This window comes from Macrobrachium rosenbergii, chromosome 19, assembly GCF_040412425.1.
Source record: "Macrobrachium rosenbergii isolate ZJJX-2024 chromosome 19, ASM4041242v1, whole genome shotgun sequence".
Lineage (NCBI taxonomy): Eukaryota > Metazoa > Arthropoda > Malacostraca > Decapoda > Palaemonidae > Macrobrachium > Macrobrachium rosenbergii.
Genome location: NC_089759.1, coordinates 30,868,796 through 30,890,411, shown reverse-complemented (window position 1 = coordinate 30,890,411; position 21,616 = coordinate 30,868,796). Strand labels below are relative to the sequence as shown.

Below are 21,616 nucleotides of genomic sequence, written 5' to 3'. Positions count from 1 at the left end.
CAGACACTAGAACAGTCGTCTGAATTATTTTAACATTCCCATAAGCGAAAACCTCCTTTCAGGAATGGGCCGCTTAAGATTTATCGCCAGAAAAAAATGAAATTCATGACGAATCTCGCTCAGTGAATCAAACTACCGAACACGTTATTAAAACTGCCAGCCACGTTAAAAATCCTTTTATTTTTACCAAAGTCAGTATTTAAGTAACCCTTGCATTATATTACTGAAACTTGGAATTCTCGTCGTGCATCCTTTTTCCCTTCTCCCTATAACCCTCCCCTTTTCAAGAGGCAGCAACATCGACGTTGGACTCCGGTCTATAATATAGCTTCCTTCATCGTTTTCTTACTTTATTTGGGATTCCACAAGCTAGGAGCACAAAGTTGTCCTACGACTTTTTGCCTGAATAACTGATTTTCAAATGATGGCTTTTCTCTTTCATGTTGAACTAGCGAGTACGTTGAATCACCGCCAACTCCTTGAGATTACTTCACTTCCGACTTTATAGATAAAAACAAGACATCCTTACCGAGTCACGACTAGAACAAGGAGTTTTTGTTTCTATCAAATATACTGGAAGTTCAGTAACTGGCGAGAGAGAGAGAGAGAGAGAGAGAGAGAGAGAGAGAGAGAGAGAGAGAGAGAGAGACCGAACAGCAACACAGAGATAGAGAGAGAGAGAATTAAAATAAGCCCTTATTTTGTACACAGCGCAATAAAACTACTAATGATAAAGGGTAAAAGTAACGAGCGTCATCGCCAATATCGAAATAACCTCAGGTGATCAATCGTTGACCCCAAAATAACCACAGACTGTTGCCTGGGGGCGATGACGCTCGAAAAGAGCGTACCTGTGTTTCAGAGTTCCACGAACGATACGTACCCGTAACCCGATTCCCTTTGCGTAACACTCCTCAAGTATCTGAATGTGGGGGTCAACATTTGCAGTGCAAAATTAGAGGTTATCTGTCGTTAACAACTGGAATTCTTAATAATTTCAGCTGTTGCAACATCCGTGTTATGCAAAATCAAACTACCATGTTAAGCAAAACTAGCGTATACGCAAGCTTTTTCTAGATGGAACTTTACATAAGAGAACAATATTATTTAAATACCGGCAGCGCCTGCGCGCACACACACACACACACACACACACACACACACACACACACACACACATATATATATATATATATATATGTATGTATGTATGTATAGTACATACACTGAGCTACAAATGTTGCTGTACTTCGGAAATAATACCGAAGGGGAACTATAACTGATAAGTGGTTCGTCACCCGGCAGAATCGATCCTCCGACTTCAGAGCTGAAATACGAGGTCGTTACTGTCGGGGATCGAATCCTCCATGTTATGAACCACTTATCAACTATAACTCCCTTTCAGTACTGTTTCCGCGGCACAGCAAACTGGATATTAAACGAGATTTGTAACTTAATGTTCGTCAATATAAAAATGTCACGGTGATGTAAAATTATATAAGCCTGTGTATATATATATATATATATATATATACATGTATATATATTTATATATATATATACATGTATATATATTTGTGTATATATACATATCATATTATATTTATATTCTTTCACAATAACCTCTTGATCTGTAAACCCTCTGCCATATCGAAACAGGCATTGCTTTTCTTTTATCAGTGTTTCTGCTTTAGGTCTAACTTATGCAATCTTCACCTTACAACTCATCTTTCAAGGTATCAATAATGTCAATAATATCAATAACATCCAACAAAATTTAGTACCACCTTTCACCTATCACAATGGAAAAGTTATTCCTCTCACCAAATGCTTGGGAACTTTTCTCTCAGACATAAATTACACACCACGGTCAGCCCCTCAATTGCACTGTCAACACTGTACTGAAGCAACTCATTTTAAACATCAACTCGAGGTGCCAACATACTCCTCGACCTTTTAATTGTCGTCCGAGCACACTTAACATTTTGCAATTTAGGTTAACAACTTCCACTCCCGCAACATTCAGATTAGCCTTATGTCTATCCTTTATGTTCCAGAAAATATCAAAACACTCACTCCAGGGCAACTGGAATACATTTCCTCCAGGCATTTCTCCCTAGAGGCATCATCGTTTAACCACCATAATACGCCCAATAGCCTTTCCCTCTGCATTTACTCTTCAACAATAAAACTTTCTTTCTAAAGTAAGGTTTGCTTGGAGTCACCCCTGAAACTTCTTTATCTGCGCAGACATGTAATTCAACATGAGTGACCAATTAAAATCCATCTACAAAACAAAGACATTGAAAACATAATAAATATTACATCACCTTACCCTTTACTACCTCATCTATCTTCTTGTATACCAGTACATAGCCATCAATTCTATCCTGCAACTTACATCTCATATAAACTCATCTTTCTACTCACTAAACCCCTATTTTATTTAAAATCCCACCATTTACTATTTTTATCCCTTCATTTTACATACGTGCACAACATTCCTAATTGACCAGTGACACTTGTCTGAAATTTTGCTTGCCCTCGTAGCCTCATCCTACAGGGCCTTTCATTTCCCTATCAGTGGTTTCTGTAGTATAATCATATATATACATATATATATATATATATATATATATATATATATATATATATATATATATATATATATATATATATATATATATATATATATATATATATATATATATATATATATGTGTGTATATGTGTGTGTGTGTGTTTGTGTGTATGATCCTTAATGTGATGGGTAGCACGTTCGCCTCACTAGCAGGGCAAAAAAACTGAATTCCAAATGAGGCAATATCATATAATGCAGGCCACGTTAACATATTTTGTATCTACGTTGATCTTTACGATAAGTTAGGCACCTGATACACAGCCGAATGCAGTAGGGTACTGCAGGGATCGAGAAGGGTATGTGGGTATCAGTAGAATTACGGAGAGGTTTAGAAAATCAGAGCGCTGTCGGCAAAACCGCTACATTTCTCCCTCAATAGTAAAGGGCTGAACTTTCTCTTCTAAGTCACCCACTTCTAGGCCGACTATTTTATTGTGCAGAGTAATAAACCTAAGCCAGATTTACTGGGAACTGCCTATTAAATAAAATTCCTACACATTATGCCAAACCAAAATGAAATAGACTTTCCTTTACACATAATCACTACGCAAATTATAACAAAGTACGTACTTGACTTCCGGTCCTAAACGGAAACCTCAACTTCTTGTATTATAATAATTATTATCACCGCAACATATAAATAAACAATGGCCGTTTTCACCGGAAAGAAAATCGAGAAATGTAAAACTGCAGACAATGAGGAAAAATAAACTAAAAAAAAAAAACTGATGTCCAGTAATTATCTATCAACGAAAAAAACACTGAAATTTTCAAAAATTATACACACCAGCACCCACTTAACAACTGAGATCACTGTTAGCACAAACGTTAGTTTGTTTAAATAATTACATGCTACAAGACAGGAAATCATTTAAGCAATATTTATCGTATGAGTGGTGGGCGTTTCTCTCTCTCTCTCTCTCTCTCTCTCTCTCTCTCTCTCTCTCTCTCTCTCTCTCTCTCTCTCTCTCTGCATATGCATGTGCAATAATTAAAAATAACATATAGGCTATAGGGAAAACATCAGTTAGAAGAGTAGAGAGACTGGAAGTATAACTGCTCATAAATTGTTGAATAGTCTGTGGAAATAAAAGGAAACTGTAAACGAAAATGAAGTTGACTAAGAAGTCTTTGAAAAGGCTGGGACGGACGAATGTATCATAAGAGAAAGTGTGCACAGAGAAATGGAGTCTAAAAAAGTTCCAGGAATGGGGCCTTATGTCAAGGATTCAGGTTCACGAGAGATCTTAAGGATTATCGAGTAGCTGACGCAATACTAAAAATACAAAAAATGTCGTTACATCAATAGTGGTCATCAACAGTCATTGGTTGGGACAGTAAAATGATCGTTTTATTGACGAGAAAATAAAAAACAGCAACTTTCTGATGTTTAGTAACAAAGTGAAAGGGGGAAAATGAGACAAACTAAAATGATACGAAGCATAATGGCAAAATTCAGGAACAACAGAAGTTGTAACGATTACAGGCTAGATTAAAAAGTAAATGGAGATAGGCAATCATTATTGCATGAAGTTATGAAGTTTTATGTTGACAGTGATTGTTCTGAAGAAATGTTGGTGCAAGAGATGTAGTCCATGTAGATAAGAAAATTGTTTCTGAATTGACAAAAGAGGATGCAAGAATGGCAATTAGAACTTGGAGAATATAAAGGCCCCATGAGATCGTGAAATTACCGAAGAGATGCCATAAAGAGTAAACTGTTATAGAGGACCCCAAAAAGGATTCACTCTTCAGTGAGAGGTGGTGCTGAAGCATGGTTAAGGTAAAGAATTTAGACAGTAAGGTGAGAAGAGATTAAAACGTGTGCTGCACACCTCGGGTTGTACCCTGTACAGTGGGTTACAATGTGACTGAGTGGCTGACTGTGGTGTGCAAACTATTTATTACTGAGGGAAATATTACAGTAAGAACAACGTAAAAAATTATCGTCATTCCGATGGACGGGAAGATTAACGACAAAGTAAGAAATATCCTGTCATTAAATGTTTTTTCCTGGATATGACCACAATAAATTTACCGCTTGTCATACATTAAGTAGGCAGAAGAATGAAGGTACCTTGATCCGAGGATCAGGATGGTTAAAAAAAGTATACCTTAGTTTAACCAGACCACTGAGCTGATTAACAGCTCTCCTAGGGCTGGCCCGAAGGATTAGATTTTATTTTACGTGGCTAAGAACCAATTGGTTCCCTAGCAACGGGACCTACAGCTTATTGTGGAATCCGAACCACATTACAACGAGAAATGGGACCAGGATGGTGCACACAGGCCCTTGGGTAAAGGATACCATCTCGACCTTCTCTTATATCACCGCCATTTTGCCTGTTTGGTTTGGGGATTACTAATATGGGTTGACCCAAAGAAGGCCTGGGATAATAAATTTGTTATAATACAATTACATTATTATTATTATTATTATTATTATTATTATTATTATATTTCAGAATGTGCAAAGGATAAATTCTCTGTGACTAATAACTGAATGCTTCTATACTGTTGTGTGTCATTGTTATCATTTAACTGAGCAAATACTCACAAGGAACAAACCTAAAAGGCCATGAACTCGTGAATCAGGACTGCACAGGACTGGAGGACCATACATGAATAAATGCATCATCTGATGAAAGGGCTAGGAATGGCTTCCTATCAATGTACAGGAAGAGCAGTTCAGAGCAGAGTGCTAAAAACCAATTAACAAATACTAACATCAGATGTGAAGCATTTATTCTTAATAAAAGGATGCAGCGGACCAGAAACTGGGATGCAAGGATGAGATGTGTCGAATACGGGAGCTCGTTTTTTATTAAAAGGAAAGACCAACGAGACGGCCAATCTAATGCCCACGCCAAAAGAAAACAACAAACAGGAACAAGGAAGGAAGGATGCAGCCCAACCACGCAAGAAGCGATGCACCTGCCTTTTAATGGAAGAAAAGTTATATGAATCAGGAAAAACAGGAGGAGGTTGAGAATTCCAACGGGTGGCAGTAGAACAGGACCTGGACTTTGTTCTACTGCCAGATAGTTCAGCTTTAAAAGAAACTCACTGTTCAAGATAACAGCAACAGTTACGATTTCATGACCAATCATGACTTCAGTCCTCAGTCATTTCCGACACTGTCCATTTTTCCGTCGACTTCTTGGCACTTCAAAACTGAAGCGTAAACGAAGAGGTCTGAAGATTCCCTTTACTGTAACCAAGATAGTATACATCAATAAGAACTGATAGCCTGACCCTGACTCGTTCATGAATTAAAAGAAAGTATGGATTCTAGGGATCATATTTATCAGGCATATGGAAATAAGGCCACCACGGAATGTCACTTCATTTTTCGATTAGGCCTATATTTTTTCTGGGTACGCTTTTCACTAAAAACCTTTGAACCCGAATGTGTGAAAATGAAAGGACAAACGTTTGGATGCACAATTTCTTTATCCAGTTCCCAAAAATATGGTACCACGCGATTTCAGTGAATCAAATTTCCACTAAAACAATATGGAACCGAGAAACAGAGAGTTCCATGTTGTGACCATATATTTACTTACAACAGCCGAATGCCACCGGTAAATTCCCTACATTAGCGAAGTGTTCAAGTCGTCGACGAGTCATGTACTGGGTACCAGTTTCTATTGATGTATCCTAGCTATGGTAAAGGGGATCTTTCCTTCCGTCCTCTTTGCCTACGTTTAAGGGTTTTGAAGTAACAGAAAAGCTGACTATGTACGAAACGAGTAATGATGGAGGTTATGAGCCGAGTATTTTTTTTTTTTTCCTTAATGTTAAATAAGTGAGGAGTATATTTCTTGTAACCACATCCAGTGTACCAGTGCCAACTCTCTATTCATTCACTTGAACAAATGCTTCTGTGTGACTATTTTTACGCAATTTGCAAAACAAACTTTAACAAAGGAAGACAATGTTGTTTGCCAAGAGAGTCTTCTCCCTCTTATTCAAGGCAATTTGTCTTCCCATTATTCCTTAAGGTCTACCATACCCTTTCTCCTCCCAGTCACTAAAGCCACGCCTATTCTCAAGAGAGAGGAAACGCTAGCTGTGGCTGGACTTCAGAACAACCATTCAGATTAATCTGACCTTGAAACATTCTTCTTATAAACAAACCCGTGACCGAGCCTCGATGACTAGATTAAGCATCACGTAGGAATAAATTCTAAAATAATGCAAATTAAAAAGCTTTGAAGTAAAGGACAGCGTATTACATACAAGAAGATTTTTCCCATTTTCATCTCTTTGTTCGTTCTAAATCACTGCCCACCCAACCAATAAATATCTCTCTCTCTCTCTCTCTCTCTCTCTCTCTCTCACACACACACACACACACACACACACGCAAATACAGCGGGTTTCAGGGTAAGATTGATATAGTGTACAAACATGAGCTAAATTATATCTTTTGAAATCCTGATTCAAAAGACATATGGAAACTAAGTCAATTATTAATATATAGTACAGTATGTGTGCGCATCAAACATCACACCCATATTTTTAAATCTATAGTAATCACACTAGAAAAGAAAATGTGGACTACTGAGACGTTTTTATCATATTCTTACAATCCAATTATTCTAATGTGACACAACTCAAAGGTCACACTAATTATATCAGCAACCATTTAAGTAATTTCAAAGTATTCCAAAATGTAAACAAACATCATCTTAACCCCGCCTACGCAATAAGCCAATCCGAAATTGATATTCAAGAATGAATTTTCTTCAAAAACAACGAACCCCCCCCCCCCCGCCACCCAACCAAAAGCATATTTCATTTAATAGTTCAAGCGGCATATATTAACTTTATATTCGCGCAAAAAGCTACACATAATAATTCTGTAAGAATGTTGTCTCTTCGTTATACCAATGCAATCCATTTCACATGTAGTACTTACCCGCTTCAAGTACCTCCTCATGGCTTGGTTCAACCATCTATAAATCCAAGAGGGATTTAAATCCCTTCTCTCGTTGATATGATCATTTACTCATGTGAAAAACTTCACATTGTCAAATTCCATTAGTTTCCCACTACTCACAACCACACATGCTTACAACAATCCACCATGAAACGTCGAATGTACACACCTCTCACATACTATGTACTGACTGGCTGCTGAGAAATCGCTCAACGCTCATTCAACATCTGGGAACTTGATAGTGGGGTGCCACATGTACGAGAATTCTTGGCACTAACGTTGGCCTTTCCCAGCGTTGCCTATTTAGCTATTTATATGTGGGGTAACTTGACCGTATACTTCCTATCATTAGAGGAACACTTGTTGCATCTTGGGAAAAGTCTTTCTTGAAAAGTAACTGTTTTAACGAAATCTTAAAACTAAGATCTAGTGAAAGGCGTCAAATGGGAGACATCTGGTGGCGAACAAGTGAACTGCGACGCAACAGCTGAGTACGATGACGCGTGGTGATTTTTTTTTTATACAAGAGATGGATAGTTTTTCCATGTATTTGATCTGGAATCTACCCGTTCTTTCCAGCTCCAGTGAAATGAAAACAGTTGCGAGAACGTCATTATTTTGATAGAGATGGTGGCAAGAATATCAATTGAAGTCTCTTTGCCAGTAACACTCGTAAACAAGACAATGGGAAGAGATAACACATTCTAATCCCAATTTCAGACACGTGCACTGGGCAGTAAAAGTAAACATACGAAGGAAAAGCTATAGCTTGTTTATATTTAGAGTAAACTAAGCTACAAATATGAAAGGTTAACGTTTTCTGTTCTTAGAAATAAGGGAAACGAAAAATTAATAATTATGACAAACTAAATAAAGCAGTCATAACCTTGACTCCAAAAATATGAATTCTGAAATGAGAATTGTGGATGCAGGACCTTCCTTGAATCGCTCTGCCAAACAATAGGTGTGTGTGTGTGTGTTTGTGTGTGTGTTCAGTATAACACCTAAAAGCCTGAAAAAAAAACTTTGACCTTCTATTGTTGCATTATGAATGTTGCAAAGGATTTAAATGTTTATACTAAAGAGACATTCTCACTGAAATGATCTCTTATCAAGTTTGACATTACGTACCGCAAGGTTCGTTATCGAAAGAAATTTGCTTGTGATTATCTTGCTTACTATACATAGATAAACGGTTAACTATACTAGTAAAATGTTTTTTATTTGAATTTTACACAATCAGTCCTTTTATTAAGCAAAATATTATTATTCATCAACACGCATGATGTTGTTAAATATGCTAGGTTCCTCCGTACCAGTTCCCCGGGGAAATGGGGTTGGGGGAAGTTACCGTTTACAGTGTTCCTCTCATGGTATACCGTAGACGGCACAAAAGGTGTCTTTGCAGTGTCCCTTCGAGCCTAGCTGCATTACTTTCTTCCTTTTAATGTCATCAATTCCCTTTGGTTTCTTCTCGCCTACCTATCTAACTTAGGTTTTACTTTTCTCAATCTTTAATTCTCATTCGAGACCGAGAGTTTAGCAATAATAATAATAATAAATAATAATAATAATAATAATAATAATAATAACTGTTCACTCTGCAATGCCTACAACACAGAAATTACCCAAACATGAATAACAACAATAAAAAAAATGCTTGTCGAAAGTCTCACTACAAGTTGGATGACATTTCGAAAGAATGCGTATTACGGATACCGGAAGTGTCATGATCTTGGTGTGACCTCTAAACCCCACTCTCTCATAAACTCATCCGAGATTGATCTATTAAAGAACTTCCTACAACAGAAGCCTCTTGGGGCTATCTGATGTAGACGAGGATTTTGTTGATAATATACAAACACTTCTACACCCCTGAGACCTCATTCAAGATAATTGGGGAATTATTGCCGACACCGAAGCCTCTTTATGTTAGTTGATGTCAACGAGGTGTTTCCTTAATGACATGAAAACCATTCCCAGAAGGAATCATTAAGGTTGATGTGATGATGATATTATGTTTCCTCTTCAGAGAGTGTATTAGGAATTGTATCTAAACCAAGATCTCTCCCTGGCCAGCTTGACGTCAACAAGTTATTATATTGATTACAGTAAACTATAGTCCCAGAGTGAATAATTAACGTTGATGATATTTTGTTTAAGCCAACGAGGAAATCAACAAACTGTCACGGGACTGAGAACTAAGCATTGTCAAGGATAAAGAAATCTATAACGCTTTGTCTTCCTGCAGAGCTTAACACAATTACACCCAACTTCCCTTCTTTTCAGATGTTCAAACGTCACTCTTTATCTGACTGTAACGGAAGAGAAAAGCAAAGGAGAGGCAAAATTATTGGTTTTAATCTATCTGAATCCAGAACCTTGAACGGTATACGTTTTACGGACCCGTTTAAATTCTTGGCACACACCAAACTGATGGGAGCCTCATCTGACGAATATTTTGGGTCTGTGGAGGTCAGAAACACACCTCATCATAACGACGAGCGTGAGGTCAATTATAATAATGACCGTTTTAAAATTAGTCATGACGATGGCCATGCAAACCATATGGATAACGAACACTGTTATAAATATGGTTAATTTGCATGGCCAAACGTCATGCTAATCAATCATACTGATGATAATGTTCTGAATCGCACTGATGACCATGTTAATCACATAACAATAATTAAACAGGTTACTAACAATGTTCACTTTTCATATTATTGACTATGTTAATTTATCAATTTGATAATGTTAACTAATCATATTGATGACAATGTTAATCATATTATTGCTAACAATGTTAATTAATTGTCAATAACAATGTTCATCTATCATATTGATAATGTTAATCAATCACATTGATAATAATGTTAATTAGCCATACTGATAACAATGTTAATCAAGTATATGTTGATGACCAAGTTAATCATACTGACAACAATGCTAGTCAGTCTACTGATGACCACGTTAATAAACCAAATTGACGACCATGTGGAAAAATAATTCTCAAGACCATTATAAAAGCGCAATTTTGATGGTAAATCATACTGGTGCCCTAGTTATCAAAACCCATTGAGAACTACGTTCCTGAATCATAACCATGTTCCTGAATTATACTACCGACCATGTTAATAAACCATACTGACGACTCTATCCATAAATCACAGTGACGACCACGTCAAAAAATCACACCTTATAAATAAAAAAAATTGCATGCAATTGACTTTAAAGTAATAATAACCCTCAGCCCACAACAACTACGCACTGTCATCTTCCGTCGAGATTTCACGGAAGCAAAAACCGAGCTATATTTTCATAATAACTAGCCACTTCCATGAATGACCTTGAAAGTCAAATTGTCAGGTATACGTCCGTAGATTTACACCAGTATACACGAGAAATCATTAAATCAAAAGTCTGTAGTCTGTCGACAAAGCTTTTGAAGAAGAAGGATTGAAAACCTAAAGCCAGCAAATTGAACAATAACGGCAATTTCTTTGACCAATATATTTTAATTACCTGTAGCTTGTTTTCAATGACAGTAAAAACTGAAGCCAACAACTGGAGTCATCATAGATTCTCTGATCCATTTCAAGCTTTCTTTCTTTGCTTGTTAACAATCTCCCTAAGACAAAGGAAAAAAATGAGCCATTACAATTTCCCTGAATGATGGATTTCAAGTGTTCCAAAAATATGTGCACCACCCACGCACAGACCAACACAGACAAATGCACATTCCTCTCCCATCCGGTTCGAGCGTTTGGTTAGCCCACAGAAATCACAGACAGTACTCAGAACCCAGCGGGTTGAGGCTGAGGTTGGAACTAACACCAGTGACGAAAGGCTTTGCGTGCTTTGTGGTGATGACATGTAAATTCTTCGGAGTGACAAAAAACATTTAGTTTCTATAAAGAAATCTGAGAGCTTTCGTGAATGCTTTCTGGGCTGAGTAAACAAAAACGATTTATGAACAACGTACAAAACTTACATTAAGCAATAATTGTCAGTACCGAGAAAAACACGGTTTGCTTCAACTACAAAATAAAATATGCACCGGGAGGTGAAAACCAGAATTACACAAACACTAATTTTTCACTATAAACCACATTTTATTTTCTAGTTCAATTCCCTGTGACTGCTGTACACAGAATTTACACAATAACAACACGGAAAATACAATGATCCTTAGTAGACAAAAATTAAAATAATAAAAAAACTTGCCTCTCATCGGTATCTACAAATGAGAACTCGTAATTCAAGAAGTCAACCTTAGAAAACTCGGCGCTGGCACAATCTTTTAAAGAAGTAAAGGCATTTCCTTGAAGTGACAAACTAAAACCACAGAAACAAGAGCGCGTTACAATATTCAACCTCACAGGTATTCCACTCAAGGGAGACTAAAAGCCACAAACGTCTTGGGAAAGAGGAGAACGGTTGACGGCACACCTTAATCCCATTGAGGGTGTTGCTTAAGTACAGATGCTTAGACCAAACACTTCCCCATCATTTCAAGAAATGCTTAGGTGGGCGGGACTGATTAACCTCACTGGTACTTCCTTCATTCTATAGTGTTACTTTGAAAGCATTCTTGCTGTCAAATGTTCAATGTTAACTTGAGGCCATGGTGATGCACAGATATCAAAATATACGTTCTTACTGTATCGGTTACTTCACCTACAAATCAAACAGTAAGTTCAGCTATTCTGTCATGTAACTCAAGAGATCTTCTCTGACGAGGAAGTCCTACACTAATACAAGAAGTCATGATAAAACAAAATGGGAAAAATCAAATACGTCGTTTTGAAACTTTTTTTTTTTTTACTGGCATTAGAATACAAATTTGTTTTTATTTTCCGGAAAACAGATATTTGTGGTCAAAGATAAGGAGCTTAGCATGCCAAACAAAGATCCCAGGCTCATCGTTTTCAATCCTGACATTTGTTATACATTACAAACAAACAATCTTTGATTTTATTTCTCCAAACACACAAGAATGACATGAAAATATAGCTGCTGACTGTATCGATTTCTTAAGCAACCGCAGAAATGCTCTTCCAAATGATGAGAATAATAATAGGTTGACTCAACGAAAGCTGGCTGGACTGTGATCACGAACATTACCAGACAAAACTATCTCCGATTCATGTCACACAAAATTCATACTTTTAGAATGATTGCAATCAATTCCAACAAGTAAACATTTCCACTGAAATTCTATTATGTAAAAAATAAAAAAAAAACTAATAAGAGAGAGAGGGAGACAGGAAAAGTGGAAGGTTTCACAAAGAATCATTTTATAACCAATAGTCTGAAGTTGTGATAGTTGTCCTGGGCAAACTGGAATAAAAGTGTTAGAGCCCAAACAAATGTACATGGATGCATTTTAAACCCATGAGGTATTGTAATTACAAACAAAGTATATGTCTTAAACAGCACGCCTGCTACATCAGCCTTAATGCTCATCAGTCGCAAAAACTTAAGGCATACACATTATGTCGTCTGGCTTTTGTCAGCGTGTTGCCAAGCGGACTGAAGTGATGCGTAAATAATCTGAGGATACAAGCGTTATGATACGCAATAGGCAATTTTTACAAACCGTATTCGCATCCATAATTATTTTTCCCAAAAGTATGATGACTGCCTATGCTCATTACGTAAACGAATGGTAAAAACAAGTTTTGTAAACGGTGTCGTGTTTCTCCCTCTCCCAGCGTAGCAACGCACATAGCAATGAGTCTAGCAATCAGAACTTTAATTGCTCCTTCCCAAAGTTGAGTTCATTATTCTCTCTCTCTCTCTCTCTCTCTCTCTCTCTCTCTCTCTCTCTCTCTCTCTCTCCTTTTGCAGAACACCATAGAATCAGTTTTCTACGGTTTAAAGGTCTAAGATTATTTTGCAGAGAAGTTCTCTCCCTCTCCGATTTTTAAGTTCAAGTCCACGACTTGTTCTTTGATTTGCAGAAAACCACGAAATCATAGTTTTCTACAGAATTCAAAGGTGAAAACGGATTCTGCAGAACGTAATTCTCTCTCTCTCTCTCTCTCTCTCTCTCTCTCTCTCTCTCTCTCTCTCTCTCTCACAGATATTCCAAGACACGACTTGCCATTCTGCGTGCTGTACACCACGAAATTCCTGTTTAAAACTTAAAATTAACCGCAATGATTATGCAGAACACATTAATACAAATGTATATCCATTGAAAAAGCCGTCTTAGCAACACGTTTTGTAGTGCGGATTCATCTCCGATGATTCATGAAGTGTGCAACATCTAGTCTGTCCAATAAATCTTAACTTTTTAACAGCAATGAGTCCCACTCCTCTACTAAAATCCCAAACACACGAATTGCACCGACAGAAGCAATCATCTTCCAATGCCTTTAAAGGAAGCGTTAACAAAAGAGGGAGATATAACACAGAGCATGACTTCGGTTAGGCAACATCTGGCAAACAGCTCATTAAAGAAAGGAATGCATGCAACGGCTGGCACCGGACACAAATACCTTCTGCAGTATATTTCTGGCGCAAAACTCACAGAACCAGCCATTTGTTTGAACAATGCAAACATTATGCTTGCACGCCCGTCTATAGAACAAAAATACTCGCAGGCTTTTTCTTGTTTCCTTTTGCCTGAACAATGTGTTCGAACGGTCGTTAATGTAGAAAAAAATTTTGCAACACCGTCTTCCACTGTAACTTCTGACAACCGTGAGAAACTATCGAAGAGGAGTTGATCCACAGGAGAGGGGGAATTAATACGAGACATTTCTCTTTGCCCATTAAAATAAAGCAAAGACTTCTGCAGTTATTCAATGCATATATGAAAAACTGGACTAAACTAAAAACTTACCAAAATACGCCAAAGCTCCCTCAGCCTGCTCAGGACTCAGAGCTTCCACCTCCTCCTCCTTCAGAGCTGGGAAGGTCACGCCCCAATCTGCGTTGTCGTATCCTGCAGGAGAAGAAAAAATAATGCGTCAGTAACTAGAGATTTCAGAAAGGAGCTCAATATTACAGGTTAAGTTTTTCTGAGTATTCTAATACCATCTGTACAGATGAAGCACTCTAACATTATTCTCAAGTGCTTACAAGTTCATACAGAAATTCCTCGTATGAAGTTAATACAATCAAGCATAGGTGACAACACTTTATATGCAAATTAACAAATTAATATCTCCTATGAAGTGGAGCTATAAAATATCACCGTAAACACTTAACACATACGTTAATTTTACAGGGTAAGTCCATTCATTTCCTTCAGACTAAATGGAAACATTCAGCAGTCAGATTTATATAAAACAAAAAAGTAAAAAATGCGCCGAAGTTTCTTCGACGCAAACGAGTTTTCTGTACAGCGCATAATCAAGGCCACCGAAAGTAGATCTTTCTTTCGGTGGTCTCGGTATAATGCTGTATGAGCCGCAGCCCACGAAACTGTAACCACTGCCCGGTGGTGGCCTGTCCAATATTGTTGCCAGAAGCACGATTATGGCTAACTTTAATCTTAAATAAAATAAAAACTACTGAGGCTAGAGGGCTGCAATTTGGTAAGTTTGATGATTGGAGGGTGGATGATCAACATAACAATTTGCAGCCCTCTAGCCTCAGTAGTTTTTACGATCTGAAGGAGGAAAGAAAAAGTGCGGACGGACAGACAAAGGCATCTCAATATTATAGTTTTCTTTTACAGAACACTAAATTCAGAAACGTGCGTTTAGATGGGTTTGAAAAATCCAGTAGGTTCCAATAATCTGAAATTCGAAATAGGTCCTGCTGAAACTGTGAAGGGAGAGAACTCACGAATGCTGGAATACATACAAGTTAAGGAAATCAGTTTTCAAGGATATTTAAACAAATACTGAGAGAGAGAGAGAGAGAGAGAGAGAGAGAGAGAGAGAGAGAGAGAGAGAGAGAGAAAGTAAAATTTGTAAAATTTAAAGAGAATTCAAACATAAAAAAGACATAAGTTCACAGGATGTAAGTCACCTGCAGAGAGAGAGAGAGAGAGAGAGAGAGAGAGAGAGAGAGAGAGAGAGAGAGAGAGAGAGAGAGAGAGAGAATTACGCTGGGTTCGATTTTGTGGTCTCTCAAAACTTACATCAGTTCTCAGAGCTGGGATCAATTAAACTTTCCGGAAGTATTTCGGACAAGGAAGGGTGTCATTCTACCAGTATTCGCTAATACTATTCTCAAAAACATCATAATTTCTTGACCTAAAGTCATCATATACGATGGATTACATAGAGTCTTCTCATCAGTGACTTGTCATAAACTAAATTACAAAAAATGGAAAAATAAATGGAAACTTCCCACCTCTCTCTCTCTCTCTCTCTCTCTCTCTCTCTCTCCTCTGTGTGTGTGGTTGTGTGTGTGTGTGTGTGTGTGGGGTTGTGTGTGTGGGGGGGGGGGCCTCTTAGTGCAAGGGGTTGAGCACTCGCCTCATAAGCGAGTAAAAAATATTCGTTCCCAAAACCAGGCGAAGAAAGGATGCTTATGGAAGTTTTTCATTATTATTAATCTATAGTTCGTTTGATTTTCGAAGATCTCTATTTGGGGCCAGAAAACGAATACAGCGTTGCCACATCTACTTATCCCTTTTAACCTGACCCTCAAGGTTAATCCCTTCTATATGGCTTTACTGTACTTCGCTTTCTAAAGAAAAATCGTTGAGTAAATTTTGGTTGTTCCTGATGAATTTTCTTTCTTTGTGTGCTTGATGAAATAATAATCATACTTCTTATAATAATATCATAATGCGTTTAATGCATTAACACTTACAATTTGTGAGGGTGGTTCGGCAGGAATAGCTTTTCAAGCCATTTGAATATTACCCGTATTCTATTTTAGCAGTTATTTATTGGTTACGGGATTAGATTTTTCCAGTGCCTGTGCAGGTTAATTAAACTATTTTCATCATTTAGAGAGATAAATAATTAACCATTAATTACACAGCCCCTTGTTTTTTCTGAGAGTGAAGACGCTGGCGGTGGAGAGATCTGATCCGCTTTGGCTATCCCTCGGTCTGTCCATACCGTCCAGTGACACTCATTGGCTGCTTGAGGTGGCCACTGTTGTTTTTGATCGAGCTGGCCTTTTAAATGCCCTCGCTGACCACGTGTCAGCGAAACTGAGGTTTGGCAGACCCAGGCAAAACTTATGCCATATCTCTTTGTTTTTATTATGCACGGACAATATGTGAAGTCAAATGTGTTTTCGTTGTTACCGTTAAATGAATTTTTTTTCTTTCGTTTGAGTAGGCTCTAACAAGGCAAAATTTTTAATCAAAACAATGAGACGTTTGACGCCACATTAATTCCTTACTCGACCCACCCTAACGATCTCAGAAACGTAAGCGGACTATAGTATGTTTCTATTGTCTATGTAATGATCCCTTTACCTGGACGAAAGTGGACTGCTGTGATCACAGCTTGGGTGGCGTGAGACGAGAGAAAAAAAGAAGTGACTGACCGGCACCCAGTCAAAGAGAATACCTTCATATTATTATTCATAAAACGGAACGTTCTCGACAAGTCAATTCTCACTCCACCAAAGAGAAGGAATTTCTTGGGGACAGCACTCTCCTAAGATCTACAGTCTTGAGGACAGAGAAAGAAGTAGCCAAATTAAAGCCTCTAATGGCAGTCACGTGCCGGAAGAGTGGCCTTCACACCCACCTAAAATCCTCCCCTCCCACCCCCCCGACCATTTCACACACTCACGCACACGCACGCACCCAGACACACACACATACGCACACACGCATCGCCCACCCACACCCCCATTTTGCCTCAGACAGACACCACCATTGCTAAGACAGCAGAACGTAAAATCATTACTGTTAATAAATATATATTTCAAAAGAACTTCAAGAATGCAACACTACATGATTACCAAACACCACACAAACATATACACATAAATAAATGAGCAAAGCCACGAAGGAAAGTGAAACTAATCCGTCGTTTCACTTTCCTTCGTGGATTTGCCTTTATTTATATATTCATCACGTTCCATATTTTCGTGATTCAGTTGTACACATAAACACAAACATTTTTACTAGATACTAGATATACTGTACAGTATAACTGAATCACGAAACTATGGAACGTGATGAATATATAAAGACAAAATACACGAAGGAAAGAGAAACAACGGAGTGCTGCAAGGCCTTTCGACGTTAGTCCTTTACTTAGCAGACTGTTAGTAAAGGACTAACGTCGAAAGGCCTTGCAGCACTCCGATGTTTCTCTTTCCTTCGTGGATTTTTGTCTTCATTTATACTGTACAGTAAATGTATTTGAATTTGTTACAGTAACCGTGACGTCTGTGGCAGGGTCAGCCCCGCAGGGAAGTTACCCGTGACCACGAAGAAGGATATGTTTATTAACGCTCATACATATATAAATTTGTCGAAATCGGATTTATCTTGCTAGAGCTGGAATAGACATACATTGTAGGATAGTTTTTAAGCTTTTATTGATTTTCAAGCTCAGGTGTATGTATATATATATATATATATATATATATATATATATATATATATATATATATATATATATATATATATAATATATATAGTATATATATGTATATATAGACAGAAACAGATAGATAGATAGATACATAGGTAGCTATAAAGATATAATCTACCAGTTCCTTATTTTATCAGTTATATATGCATTTATTAAATAGATCACTGAGGCTAATATCCTATACTATGTTATACATTATATATGTATATTTGTATAATACTCATATATATATATATATATATATATATATATATATATATATACAGTATATGTACATATATATGAATTTCAACCAATCAAAAAAATAGCTTAAACACTCTATCCCTGTAAAATGTTAAACCGTAGGTTAGATAATCATCAAAATATTTACATAAACAAGTAAGAAATATAAAAAACCACAGCAAACAAGGAAACAAGAAAAGCTTAAGTAACATTTTCGTTCTTAAAGACGCACTCGCCATAATAAGTCCCATTTAGGCTAATGCCTTCTTCGCAATAATAGGCTCTGTGGGGTAAAACTCTTAAGGCCTCCGGTATTACGCGCGGGACTTCATCCCACAATCGGATTGGGCCAAACGTGAGTGTGGGGAGGGGCGAGAGATGGGGGTGGGGGAGAGGCTGAAGTGAAAGCATCAGTAACGGGAGCCTGTGCATATTATCACACACACATATGCCCTTGCGCGCGCGCACACACAAACACACACACTCATACACAGAGATAAGACAAATAAATATACCAGCGAAAAACGAGTAAGCTGCTTCGAGGCAATACATGTTATACAAGTGTAAGCCGTAAAGCAGAACAACAAAAAGGGGGGAGGGGGATGATGGGATTTGACATCAGGGGTGAGGACTTGCTGAAGTGAAAGGAGTAAGCACAGCTATTGCATCAAATGCAGCACAAGCCTGTACAAAATTTCCTAAAGTGGTTTTGTTTCTTCATCTCTTCAGAATTTCCTCCTCGTTCGTTTTCCCTGGATTACACTATCCTGCAGCAATTAATGACAGTCGCTCCCCTTTATAATTTAGAAAATGTACGTGTATTCTGTTCACACACAAACAAAACAACTGTCTTAGTTATTCATGAGTTGTCACATTAGTTTTTAGGTATACCTTGATGTAAATGTTAATTTCCGCTGATATCTAACGGATTTATAAATAATAAGATTTAAATAACTGTATGCTAGAAGATTTCTAAGCAATCGACTATCAGAGTGATTACAAAAAGAAATTTTCAGGGCTGTGTAAACCTACGCACCTAACATCAAGATTAAAATCCGGCTGGTGTAAGGAGATTTCAGTATCACGGTTCTTAGCGGCTGATCAAAGGATGACAAATCCAATTACAGCCATCAGATTCGTTAAGCAGATATCTTCAGTAAGCCAATACACTGGCTGCTACAATTAAGGGCTAGGGTGTTCTCCTAGTCGTGACAGATAGATACCCAGATAGATAGGGAAGATTAATAAATTTTATACCGTTGAAACGAGAACAATTGAACTCATCTCCCAAACCTCGAATTCAGACTTCACCTCTACGGGAGAATTGTTCATACAAAATGATGGGCTCCTTTACAAGCAATTCACAGAATTAAGTTAATGAAAATGAAAATTCAAGTAAGAGAGACAGGGAGAGCCTACTCCACTGTTGAATACAGTGGAGTAGGCTGTTGTGCTTAGAGGTCAAAGGTTATTATGCATGGATGGCCTGTTGAACCTTATGAATACGAGGATCAGAGCTCCAATCTGAATAAAAGATAAGGTTTTGAAGAACATAGTGTGAAGGACAGCCAAGGAATATAATGAAGAGCAGGTAAAAAGGCCATTCAAGACGAAAACGCTGATCACACTGTATTAAGATTGTCTTGCAATGTACAAACAATGGCACCAGATAGGATTTATATTGGAGGAAGGGGGCTGGGAGGTGCTACACTGTATGGTGTTTGGACAAAATGGCGCAGGTGGTAAAACAAAAAGGATTCATTTTACGAGAGAAAGTAGAGAGGGTGCAAGATGGTAAAGTGTACAAAGTAAGCATATGAAAGGGGTGGTCGAGTCCCTGATAAGACCTGTGTTTTGTATGAGTGAAATGGCACAGGCTGAGGACATAATTGACTGGTCAGCAGTTTGAGGACATATTACAGAAATTTTCTCTCTGATGTTATCGCATCACTGTGGTTGAATGAGTTTTTGTATATAATCTGAATCATTCCAAGAAAAAAAATAATCTCCCATTTTTCCCACTGGGTTCAAAAATACAAAGGAATTGAAAGTAGAGCCAGAGCCACCTTACATAGCTCTGTTAAAATCCCATTGTTAAAATGGACTTGAATAATTTCACTCAATAATTACAGAAACCTTTCAGTGCAATGTCAAAAGACGCCCTGTTCAATCAATGGAAAATAATGGCTCTCCTAAAATGCAGACGTAATCTGCCGTTCTTCCTGACTTCTCGACTAAATTACACCTGTATAACTTCCCTTGCCTGAGTGACTTCTTTCAGCTCCAAGGACGAGATGTGTCCGTGTTTTCAACATTCTGGCATCTTCGTTCATTCATTCGTATTTTGAATTCTCGTTTTTACATTTCATGATTTTTTTTTACTTTTGGTCGTCTCAAATGGTTTGGTATAGGCAGATGCAGTTAGCAATACTGTTCTAACAACAAACAGAAAAACAAAATATTATATCTAGTATCTGTCAAGGACATTCAAATAATTGTAAACTTTTTATCTGTTAACATTTTTCCAAGTTTCTTAGTAGAGAAAATGGCCTATAAAAAAATAAAGAATCAGCGTTACAATCTTCTGCTGTAAAGTTTGAGGAAGTCATTCAACGGAGAAGAGAACGCTGCCAAAAATTTCTGGGCAGTGGGGACGGGAAATACCAGAGAAGGCTAGAGTCGATATAACGAGTCTAGTATTTTTTGAGAGGGTGAAACAAAGCTATTATTCCTTTGCTTTCAATATTTAAGGAATTTGTAACTGTTGGGAGAAATAGCGATATCTTTTCGAGGTTACAGTTTAAAGAGTAAATAACTGCAGAAGGCAGAAAGTAGCAATGTCTCATTAGACCATGAAAGGAATTAGAACAAAAAAAGATGATTTTGCAAAGGTGGTCATCCCAAACAGCAAGGTGAAAATGACTCCTCTTGGCTAATAATAAAAGAACTAGAAAAGAACTAGAAATAGAGATGACTTTACATCCATTAAGGATCATCTCAAGTTGTGTACTCTCTCTCTCTCTCTCTCTCTCTCTCTCTCTCTCAATTGTCATGTTCCCGGCAGGCCTCTATTTGCTTGGCAAACCTGTACCCCGAGACACTTTCCAAACGAACACTTTTAAGATAAACTTGGCAACTGCTGTAACTGGAAAATGCTGGAGATTACCAGGTCACCTTTCCCATTGAATTACAGCAAAGAACTGGCCATTTTTCATGACTCATCGCTTCCTGTTTTGCTCCTCGATGAATTTACTTGCTGCAGATTTAAAGTTC

General features: G+C 37.6%; 1 protein-coding gene across 11 annotated transcripts in view; it reads right to left on the bottom strand.

The window, feature by feature from the left end:
- Window positions 1-21,616, bottom strand: part of milt (trafficking kinesin-binding protein milt) — a 349,817-nt gene that overhangs the window by 187,709 nt on the left and 140,492 nt on the right. For all 11 annotated transcript variants that reach the window (XM_067121433.1, XM_067121431.1, XM_067121432.1 and 8 more), the window contains one exon: window positions 14,440-14,541. In XM_067121433.1, coding sequence (XP_066977534.1) covers window positions 14,440-14,541 — 102 coding nt within the window. The remainder of the gene's footprint in view (window positions 1-14,439; window positions 14,542-21,616) is intronic.